Consider the following 12,273-nt stretch of genomic DNA (forward strand, 5'->3'; position numbering starts at 1 on the left):
GAAATAGAAAAAGGAAAAATATTATGAAGCAATATGTATACAAATAGAATAGAATAGTGCCGTACGATAACCAGAAGTTAGCCATATTTAGTTGCGTGCAAACGCGACTCTACAGCTCACTATGTCGGTCGGTTGGTCGGTCGGTAAACGCTAACTCAAATTTGAGCACACGACTGCAGCCATGTATATGGCCTTGTTAATTTAAGACTGTATGACTACTAAAATTAAATAATTTGGCAAACTTAACGTATGTTTTTCAGAAATAAACATTGTAAATCTTAAAAGTAAAACGACAATAAGAGATCAGCATTGGTGTTACTTTAACATTTTTAGATTGTTAATGAATAAAATATACAAAACAGCCAAATATAGGTTTGTAGAATGATAAACAAGCCGTCAACAAAAATATAAGAATGTTGTAAGTGTGCAAATACGATTTTAGCTTGTCCGTATCAATATATATCAAAGTAGGTATTCTTACTATTAATACTCTGTTTTTTTACGGGGATTTCCCTTTTCAGTCCAGTATGTTTGTTATTTTCTAGTACAGTACCTGCATTAACCCTTTCTAGTGATACAATTTACTATTGAAATACTGCAAAACCTGTTTGTTATCGGTGAGACGCGAAACACTTTGACACACAATAGGTATTGTAATATAGATAATGGGAACTAGCGACAAACACAAACAACCGGTGACTGGGTTACTTTTCACCATGGTAGTAGTAAATAAAGAAAACATTCCTACAGTCAGAGGAAAAATGAAAACAGTTGTCCTGCTTTCTGGGATTTTTATCAGATAATATATATTGTTTGACAACTCTTTTCATTTAACTGTCTACCCGAACCTGATTGTCATGACCAATTTATATAAATAGGTATCATTGTCGTCGTCAAAGCAAACTCTGATTAGAGTATGGCTTCTCTAAAAGTATTCTGAAACCACCTCCTGCCTGCTGTCATCCTACTTGCTTGCTCCATATAACACATCTGTTATAGATATAGATTATATAAAATCGGCCCAATAATTGTATTACTATTTGTGATATATTTTATTTGAAAAAGGTAGCCGATTCTCGGTAAATGTATTTTTTTCCGAAGTATTATAGGAATATTTGGTAGTACAACATCACGTGTGATTCACATGTATCTAGTAGTAACCTTACACTTAAACTAACCTTACATGATACAGGGACAACATGTGATACGAATGAGATGCTGTATTACCGAATAATCCTATGATACTTCGGAAATAGATAGTAATGTGGAGATACAGCACTGGGAATAGTTATGAGATAACATTGTTTAGCTTCTTTATATTTCAGTTGATCCTCAGTTGTGAACGTCCTATAAATTGAATGTAGTATTAATCGTATTGAACAAATGTATTGACCAAAAATCGTTTCAGTGTTTGGTTACTATATGCGTAGTAAAGATAACAGAACCAGGAGACTGGGCTTCACGACCCCCGGATATTGTACGATTTAACAAACTAAATTTCTATTAATGTATCAGTACGCTAATATATGAATACTAGTCTTTCAAAGCAATGATATATATATATATATATATAAACTTTATTTAGACACGAGACTGATGTGCAGTACAACTCGTTCAGTCAATATTGATAGTTTTTACACAAGTTCGTGATACTGTATTACAAAAAAAAATCAACACCATATAAATACGAGAGAAACAAAAAAAATTGAAATTGAAAAGAAACAAAATTACAGCAGAATCCCCTTCATCTGACACCTCTATTTAGAGTACACCATACCGGTACTTCCCGTGTAAACGGAAACCCTTATCGAAGTGTATAATTTATGGGGATTCTACTGTAATACATAATAAATCTTTTTGATTTCATTTACCTTAAAATAATAGTGATAAAACACACATTTTACATAGTATTTAGCCATTTTAAAAGTTGGATGTACACCATCGTAGATTACCATACCATTATGTTTTACAATGCATTTTTCAGATACGTTTTAAACAACTTAACTGAATTTGGAAGGGTATCAACATTGAGACTATTCCATATAATTGCTCCACGATAAGACAGACTTCGTTTTTTAAAATCGGTTTTTGGCTTCGGGATGAATAGATGTGTATCACTGTGCCTTAGATTATAATTTTTTATCATTGAATGTAAATACATTATTTAGGTAAGGTTGGGCATTATCTGTCAAAACCTTATATATAACCATACAACATTCATATCTATCTTGATAAAATAAAGGAGACCAATTAATTTGTCTTAGTGCCTCACTACTATAGGTGTGTCCCATGTTAGACCACACACGATTCGAGCTGTTCTGTTTTGGATAGTTTGAAGTTCTTTTCATTAGAGTTTGACCAATATTTCCCCAAATTATGTTACAATAGCTCAAGTAAGGTATTACAATAGAGTTTGCAATATTTTTTAATATGTTTTGTGGAAAATAATAGCTACATCGTCTGAGCACACCCAATCCATTTAGAGCTTTACCTCGAATGTATTCAATCTGATTTTTCCATGATAAATGTTCGTCTATTATGATACCGAGATGTTTGCAATATCGAACGCGTGGTACAACATCGTTATCTATATTAACTGATCTATTTTTTTCTTTGGTGGTTGCCAATCGGTTTGTCGATCCGATCAACATGAACTCGGATTTAGAGACATTTAGACTCAATTTATTATTTTTTTCTTCATTTATACTTTGGTATATTTCATTTTCATTTTTTGAAGAACAATAAATTATAGTATCGTCAGCATACATACTTATTTTACATTTGTTTGCAACTTTTGATAGGTCATAGAGGAAAGCAAGTGGGCCCACGATTGACCCCTGAGCACTCCACATTGGATGTGTGTATAGTCAGACAATGTATTATTTACATTTGTGAATTGCTTTCGCTCAGACAGATAGCTCTCGAACCACTTTAAAACATATTTACTTAAACCATAAAGTCTCAATTTGCTTAATAGTATGTTATGGTTTACCGTATCAAAGGCCTTTTTAAAATAAAGATACAAAGACTGGTCAGTGAAGAAAGAGAGCAAAACGATGAAAACATCTAGTGGTTGTTATTGATGAATCTTTTGTGGGATAAACAAATAAATAATGTTAAAAAAGTAAAGTATTGCCAGGCTTGTACTACTTCACTACTAAATCTTCAAATCTGGTTCCAAAACATGTATCTTGCTTAATGCATAAAAAGTCTCCACAGTTTAACTAGTGTAATATTGTGTGGGGCACATCAAATAAAATACTAATAAACTACAAATGCTACAAAACAGAGCAGCCAAAATTGTATTTTATAATTCCTAGGTACATCGATTCTCCGTTATTAATTATTGATAATAATTAATGAGCTCTAATGCATGTTCAGCTTTATGTAAACAGTTTGAGAATTGTTGACATGTGATTGATTGCGTTCGGAAACTTCTTGTGCGGGACTGTCCTACCTCGCGTCAAAATTAGGAACACTGCCTTTTTTTAATGGCCTAGCTTTCCGGCCTAGCATTCGTCAGTGATTTACGATGGATACATTGAATAAAAGTATATATGTATAAAACAAATAACATAATGTTTACGTTCAACCAATACAGAAGAATGTAATGTAATGAAAAATGTTTCTTTTTTATTTTACGCTCAACCGATCAGCATAAATTTTTTCATATATTTTTTTAATATTTTTAAATACCTGGAATGAACCATATATAATAATCGAATTATTGCAAAATTAAGACTTCGGTTTTTGCAGTTGGAAGTTGAAAAACAATAGATTCATATCATAAATTGTGTTTTTTTTCCATATTATGTAAGTTTTATTTGTTTTTATACAAAAAAGTAAAAGAATCTTACTGACTTAACCGAATAAAGAATAAATGTTAAAAAATAAATTAACTTAATTTAAAAAAAAAAGACCTCTACCAATTGTTTTTTTTTATTTAACAAAAACCTTTCACCAATTTCATTAAAATATAACTCTTAATATAAGGTTGAATACCTTTTCTGTTGGACGGAATACACATTTAATTATAACAGATCTTTAAACGATCACACACAGTTCACAGAGCACAAATATATATTTTATGTAATTATTTTATAGCAATTATCTCAATATAAAAATTGTGATTTTTTAAAATTATATAAGTTTAATTTTGTCAGGTAACTATTTGTAATTAAAACATTTATTGGTTTTTTTTTAATCTTTAAATTCAGGAAACTTAAAGTTAAGCTTGTTTGATTTCTTATTTTATAGCATTTCGAAGAAGTCCTGTAGCATTGTACATATACGGCGTCTTATAATAAACAATATTCATTTCAAACCAAGAGCTACCGTATCCTTTAACTATACAAACAAAAAATACCTCCGCCCGCTTTTTTTTATTTAACACGTTAAGTATAATACTTCCCTTCCTTAATATTAGTGAACGACTATTTATTGTTCAAAAACAGTACATTTATACGTATAAAAAAAAACCTTCACCTGTTTCCAAAAAAGTATAACACTTATAATACGGTTGAATCATGGAGGTATAAATCTAATATAAATTATACCTCCCTGGTTGAATACTTGGAATACTTATCTTGGACGGAATATAAAAGATATGTAAACGACACATACTGTTCAGAGTACAATGTTCGTTAAATCAAAAAGTTAATAATAAAAACTGCTTAATGTTATCGCAATTAATTCAGTTCCACGCATTTATAGAAGTAGGTGTTCCCGCTCGACTTCCTTTCAAGAACATCATATCATTCAATGAGCCTGTAAATACAAGATATTTCATCATAAGTTTAATTTATTCATCCGTCGAATATCGATAAAATACAGATTATATTAGAAGAGTGAGAACAGGGTATACAGTTTGTAATGAAGTTGTTGGTCATCCAACAACTTAATTACAAAAAAACTTTATACAGAAAAAAGGAAAAAACACTAAAAAGAAGTTAACTGAACGCATTGATAATGCTATACTCTACAAGAAAATAGTCATTGAGTTGTTTTTAGTCGCGTGGTACGCGACTCTACAGCTCACTATGTCGGTCGGTTGGTCGGTCGGCCGGTTGATTGGTAAACACTAACTTGAGCACGCGACTGCAGCCATGTATATGGCCTTGTTTGTATGTAAAGTCAATGTATGAATGATCTCTCTCCTTGCCCAACCTACATTCAAAACGTACTGCAAAAGCCCATTAAATATAGCACGTGTCAAAATGAATTTTTTTTTATTCTCAAACAATTAATTAATTATTTATCTATTATTTACACAATAAACACAATGAGGAGCTGATGGGAGGGAAGGAAGACATACCAAAAAGGGAACGGAGCTACTACATAATAAACGTTTGGAATCAACTAAGTACCTATCAGCAAACACAAAATCAATTAAATAAGACTTTTGGGTTTCAAAAAATGTAAAAGTAGGCCTTTTATAAATTATAATTATTTAACGATTATATTAGGAAATTTATAAGTATATATCTATTTTATCTAAATTAAGATTTAACATTTGTTTAAGGTTAATACTGTCCACCTCGATCCTTCTACGTTTTACAGTACCTAAATATTACATTGCATTACTTCTTTATTCTTGACTTGGAGTTTTTTACTTACCAGATGAAATTGCATTTGATGCATTTGTTGATATTGTAGGAGAAGGAGACGATGATATGGAAATGATTTTACTACTCATGTAGCTGTTTTGGTTTGGTCGATGAAGCCTTGTAACAAACAAAAATAATATAATATTATTTCAAACTTAAGTTTTAAATATAGCTAATTAAATAATATGTTTTTAAATTTCTTAAAGGAAAACAAAGTTGATCACATTGACACGAATCCGTAACAATCAGTACAATCAGAGAAACCTAACATCTAAAGCATAAGCACATTGCATTTTATATACTAAAATTGTTTAAATAGTAAATACACACCATTTGTAAACTCCAAACGCAAATCCGAAAACAATAATCACCGTGAAACAACAAACTCCAATAAGTATGAATACAGTATATGATTTACCAACAACAGGCTCTTTCTCAGAATACAGGGAAACATCTATGATTTCCATCTGAATAGCAGCCTCAATGCTCTCTTTTTCTTGTTCAATTGCAGATTTTACAACTTCAGCGGAAATGTATTCTGAAACAAAATGTGTAATGACTTATATATTGAATCAATGGAATCCATCACATCACATTGAATGACTAAAATCAAATTCCGCTTGTTTACTCTCAAAAATGTGTTTTATAATACTCTTTACTTATTATTTAAACTTCCTCGCTGGAATTCAGAATGTTTCTTTTCTTTCATTATTATTTTAAACAATACAAACAAGATTATATAACAATTATAGTCAATACGTAATATGTATGTATAATGAATATTAATAACATATCTAAAGCAATAGTTTATTATAATCAGGTGAAGATTTTGCCATTGATAGTACAGTAGTAACGTCTCATTAATCTTAGCGCATTATAAGAGGGTTAGGGTTAGTTAGTTAACTTTCTATTGTTTAAGTTGAAATAAAAGACGTTGAATGAAAAAAAAAAACATTGTTATTAACAATGTTATTGCTTTATCGCTGACGAAAGTTTAAATAAAACCCCGGAACTATCCCATTTATAATGAATAATTGTACAGTGATTTTATTTTCTCTTTTTACATTGCCTAATAAAGTAGTAGGATGTGGTATCGCTTGTTGAACAAAGTACTAATAAATTATTAAATTGCACCCAATTCTCGGTACTAGATTTCTCTTGTACTATCATAGGACAAATATGGATGAAACAAACAATTGTGTTTAATTTTGTAGTTGCTTTTAATTCAATTTCATATATTGAGCATTATTGCGATACACAGTATTACTATATTGTGTAGATGAACAATATTATACTAATTTTTGCTTCTAAAATCTTACCATTAGCCACAGTATTTCTACGAGAAATTGAATGTTTGTTATTGTTAGTTGAATCCCTCTTTTGTCTTTTACCATTGTTTTGGAAACATGTATTGGAATAATCTTTGTATCCAACAGACATAACGATGTCAATCTGGTTATTAGCAATCTTTTCATCAGTCAGCTTTATTTGTCCGATAGTTGTAATATCTCCATGTAACGTATTTTTTCTGGTGACAGAAAATAAAATGTTAATTCGTTTTTATTGTGGGATTGTTTAAATGGCTTTCACATCATAATAATATAATTTATTTAATTTTACCATATAGAAAACAAAAACGGGCACACAGACAAAACAAATGTAAATCAATGAAAAAAGATTACCCAAATATTTATTTATTTAATAGTGTACTTTTTTACTTTATTTATTGATTGATTAATTTATTTATTGATTAAATCGTTTCAAAACTTACGTATTGGTTTCAGTCCAATCGCAGCAACTAGCTGCATTTACAAGGCAATAGGTGTTCATAGCGTGCATAACGCTTATACGAAATACTTCTTTCACTGTAAGCCACTGTAAAGTTGTAATGCAGGACGAATTATTTTTAAACATAAGAATAGTATACTATTTTCTACAGTGTAAACGGCTTATATTCAATATTATTTATACTAAAGAAATAAAAAAACGATTCAATCTTGCAGAAATTACAGAATAAATAATTGATTTGGTATTTAGATTCCAATAAATATTATATTCATTGTCCCCAAAACATAAAACAAATTAAGATTAACTTTTTATTTTATTTTATGATTTAAGCTATAAAAAAGACAAAAGAAATGTTTTCAACAACGAAAATTTGACAAGGTTTTATTTAAATTACAGTTTTTCAGGTAAATATTTGTTTATATAAAATTGTTAGTCAAACAAATAACTATTATGTGACATTAAATGGCAAATTCAAGAAAAGCTTACCAGTACGTCATGACCTTTTAATTTCAATGATACGGCGTAAATATAATTATCGACTGACGTGTCTGTAAGATACGAAATTACATGTTTTTAAATAAAGCATGTATTAATTTCTGAAAAAGACTTTTACATATTGTTTATTAAATAGTATGCTTACCTGAAAATGTTGTTAATTTAATCTCTTTTTCAGTCACTGGTTCGGTAAAAATATGCTTGTTGGTGTGTGGCTCCTCAGAACTAGTGTCCGTCTGTGATGTGGATATCAATGAATTTTTTTCTGATGTAACGTCATCATTAGTTGACCTTTGACTTATGTAAGTCACAAAATCTATATCGCTTCCTAATGTCGTCAAACCATGCAAATCAGTACGATCGTCTTGAAGGACTGTAGGTTCATCGTATGAGTTAGTGCGAACAGAATTGGTAGAATGGTCAGACGTGCTCTTAGTTTGTGTAGTTAAAACATGACTGCTAGAACTAGAGGGATTTGGTGATGATGTATAGTATTGTGTTCCCTGTGCTGTTAACGTTTCTGTTGCCTTTGTTCCAGTAGATGTATTAGTATTACCAACTGTTTTGAAATCATGTGACGCCATTACGTTCGAGGTCGTAGTTTTAGATTTAGAGGTCATAACCATCGATGCAGTTGTTTCACGCTCTGGTATGTTTACTTCTGTAACTGTAGTCTGTTTGGATGTGTCACCACCAATCGATCTTGAGGATATAGACAGTTGTTTAGAAGTATCTATTTCTTGAATGGTAGTTTGTCCGGTTTGTTTACCGTTTCCATCATCACTAGTCGACGTGGCTATTGTGTTTTGCGTTTCTGTTTCTGAAATTGTAGGTTTCTCAGTTCCATCATTGCTACTCAAATCCATGACATTCAACGTAGCTGGTGTATCCGTATTAGTACTTTCTGTTTGTGAAAGTATCGTCTGCTCAATTGTTTTACCTTTATTATCATCAGTATTTGATATCGAGACATCCAACACATCTGTTGTGGCCGGAGTTGTTCTTTTTGTCTCTCGAATTGTAGTTTGTTGAGTTGCGTCGCCGTTTTCATCATCACTATTTATCGTTGTATGTTTTGACGAATGAACAGCTGAGTTTGACGCAGTGGAATCAGTTGGCAGATTATCTGTCAAACTAGTACTTCTTTCATTTGTTGCAGCAAATGTGCTCTCAGTGATACTTGATGCTGGGGCCGGTGAAGATGATTCGCTAACTTTATGTGTTGGCGTACCTACAGGATCGTTCACATTGACCGTTGACTTAATTGTGTTCTCGGTTCTCAGTGAAGTCGAGGGCGTTCCTTCAGTTATAGATGTTTCTGGAAAACAAGGTACAACATTTAAACAACAACAACATGGCTGAAAATCAATATGTACACATCATTGGCAAGTTGTAATTCATATAAGGTACTGTTGATGTAATAACATAAAAAACGCTATAAAGTAGACTGTAGGTATAATGTTTCTTTAATACTTTATTAATACTTAATTTAATATTGGACAGTAACACTGCTGGACATACTGGTACTTGCTGGTTTTCTGTATTAGTTTTAAATCAAACAATAGTGTGTTGCAGTGCAAACATATAATTACTGTATACATACCTTCCGACATTTCAGAAGTAACACACTTATATAAACTGGATCCGTTTACAAAAGCACAAATTTTGCCATTTTCACATTTGCAAACAACAACGCTGAAATTAAACGTGGCTAAAAACCCACAATTGTCTTGCATATGTATTTCAAACACTGATTCATGATTTGACATTAACGCTACAGGTGTCCAGTTAAACTCTCCGGTTTCAGAGAGTGTTGCATCATTATCTCCATTGTGTTTACTAAATGTTATCCCACAGCCTTCTGGATCATGTATATCAAACGTAAATGTGATTGCCTCTTGATGGATAGCTGGGTATGGATTAGACGTGTACATTATTGGCGCTGTATCATCTACGGAAAATTCGAAAAATATAATGCATTATAAGATAACTACTACCTAAAAACAAGAAGCAGGTGTAAAGTGGACATTTCTAACCTTGGCGAGTTAACCAGCTGTCTACAGACAAATCTGGTAAACATTGGAGACAACAATCCTCTTCGTTTACATCAAATGCAGCGTAGCAGTGACCATCGATATTGCATGAATTATTCTAGAAAAAATGACACATTTCCAATAGAGTAGAAAGTTAAATTGCTTTTAAATAATGAAATTATAATAATTTATGTTAAAACAATACCATATTTACCTTTAAGTAACATTCCCCTTCTGATGCATTGCATGCTTGACAGACAGAATCGTATACAATCAATATTGCCATTTCTTCACTTTTCAATTCACCATCATTACTAATTGATATCAGATAACCACTCGCTACAACACCTTCTCCAGGTGAACCTGGTTGAACTGCAGGTTCCGGTAATGGACATTTTACTTCTTGATCAGTTCTGAAGATTCCTGATACTGTGGAAGTTTCTTGAAGCAATGTCACGCCAATTTCACTCACCTAAATTGTCGAAACATGCCATTACAATACATACTTGTACTATGCAATTATATATATTTAATCCATTGATTAGTTATACATTGTTTACAGCGTGAACTTACATTGATGTTTTGGATGTGACAAGTAATATTTCTTCTTTCATCAAAGTTTTCTCCATACACTTTAGCCGATCTACAAGGTCTGCTACGGACATCACAAAGACCATCGCCAAGAACAGCAAATACTGTTGGTGGTTCAGCAAGTGAGATAGAGCAATCACTTCCGCCAAAACCTTCGATGCATTCACACGTTCTATTTATACATTCTCCATTTTTGTTGCATTCGTTCACACAGAGTTTGCCTAAGATGTCTGTTGGTAGCGCAATACTTCCATTTTCAGACACTTCCCAGTATTGTGGATTTGTTGTTAGTTCTAATTCACATCTATGTTGTAGTTCTGTTACTGTTTGTTTAGCAATAGTCTCATCATCTGATACCTGAAAATAATGCAAAACTGTATACCGTCAATAAAAATATTGTGTGAACAAAAGAAAAACATTTACATAAACTGTTGCATTGCCCTTTGTTTTTTATATTATTTTTGTTTTAAATTTTTATAAATTATAAAAATTAAACTTTAACAAACTATTAATAAATAGAATAACAAAACATCACCAAAACGTCAATAATGCATCCATCAATGATGCCATCAATAGTGATTGACCCGTTGTTTATTGCGTTTAAGCATAATTCATACGTTGTTGAGTTCAACAATGTTTCTGTACAAAGTGTTCTTGTATACTCTTCAGTAAATCCAGTGCCGTCAGTTGAAAATTCTGGAACCTAAAAGTAGTACATTATTAGTGTAATTTAATTATGGTAGGCCTAAATCAATTTAATAACAAATACAAAAGAAGAAAAAATAATAACACATTATGAATAATAAAATGCTTGTGTTAATACTTGTGGCACAAAATCAGGATCCTCGTTGAATTCAGTAAATTCATAATTTCCAGCCAGATCATCAAGATCTATTTCGTCTACTTCTCTCTTTCTTCTTCCTACACCATTGTTTCCGCCATTTTGGTTACCATCACAGTCTAGCTTATTGTTTTTGGCATTAAGTCCATTGCAGTAACCACATTCAAAACCAGTAGCTCCACATGTGCAGTAACTTTCTATTGGGTACGGCACGCCATCGTATAGCTTCCCCATAAATATGTTTTCTGTGTCACTAACTCTAAATGATATAAATACCAATTACAATGATTAATTAATTGATAATTAATAACGATGGTATTTTTTCTAGTGTCTTTCTTTAGGAATGTATTACATTTTACAATATAGGACTTAACGACATTTATGAAGCAGCTTACTTCCAACTATCATGGAATTTCATTGAAACCTTTCTACTGTGAGTAGTCGGTTCGCATTCTGCGTTTCCACATTCATAATCAGGATCAGGACCGTAGTGACCATCATTTGTTTTGTTTTTATCAAAGTTTCCACACAAACCCTTGACATTCTCAAAATCATCCCATGATCCGTTCAGATATATGTTTATATAATGGCGTCCGTGTTCAGTAATCTTTATGACGGATCCCGTTGGAAGAAGAATCTGTGTTACAAAATGATATACCATTTTGTCAAAAATCAGCAATACCGTACTGATGCAAATGAAGATTACATAATTTAATAAATTAATAAATAATACAAACCTGTGTTTTAGTATTCTTCGCAAAATACGATTATATAAACACTATTATTTTACTTACTTTAAATTCTTTATTACTATATCTGAGCTCTGTCCCCGGAGTTCTTTCACCATCTTTAAATATTTCAGCTGTTGTCACTTTCGTATTAGCAGGAGTCCGCACCTCTTTTACTATGCCGTCGTGTG

The 12,273-nt window shown here is 31.7% G+C and overlaps 1 protein-coding gene across 1 annotated transcript; it reads right to left on the bottom strand.

Moving 5' to 3' along the window:
* Nucleotides 1-4,420: 4,420 nt before the first annotated feature.
* LOC140046099 (uncharacterized) lies at nucleotides 4,421-11,869 on the bottom strand. The gene is made up of 14 exons (XM_072090626.1): nucleotides 11,750-11,869; nucleotides 11,337-11,613; nucleotides 11,049-11,216; nucleotides 10,496-10,870; nucleotides 10,137-10,394; nucleotides 9,926-10,040; nucleotides 9,493-9,840; nucleotides 8,035-9,207; nucleotides 7,881-7,942; nucleotides 7,378-7,481; nucleotides 6,926-7,134; nucleotides 5,937-6,144; nucleotides 5,617-5,723; nucleotides 4,421-4,767 (listed from the first exon to the last, which is right to left on the bottom strand). The coding sequence occupies exons 1-14, from the start codon at nucleotides 11,770-11,772 to the stop codon at nucleotides 4,694-4,696; spliced, it is 3,501 nt and encodes a 1,166-aa protein (XP_071946727.1). The 5' UTR covers nucleotides 11,773-11,869; the 3' UTR covers nucleotides 4,421-4,693.
* Between the last annotated feature and the right edge of the window lie 404 nt (nucleotides 11,870-12,273).

Source organism: Antedon mediterranea, chromosome 1, assembly GCF_964355755.1.
Source record: "Antedon mediterranea chromosome 1, ecAntMedi1.1, whole genome shotgun sequence".
NCBI classification, from domain to species: domain Eukaryota; kingdom Metazoa; phylum Echinodermata; class Crinoidea; order Comatulida; family Antedonidae; genus Antedon; species Antedon mediterranea.

Excerpts from the sequence above, each read along its gene's own strand:
- LOC140046099 (XM_072090626.1), bottom strand. The coding sequence starts at position 11,772 with ATGAAATTCCATGATAGTTGGAA. Across the intron at positions 7,943-8,034 it reads TAAATTAACAACATTTTCAG|ACACGTCAGTCGATAATTAT; the intron begins GTAAGCATACTA and ends CGTATCTTACAG. Across the intron at positions 4,768-5,616 it reads ATCAAATGCAATTTCATCTG|GCTCATTGAATGATATGATG; the intron begins GTAAGTAAAAAA and ends TTGTATTTACAG.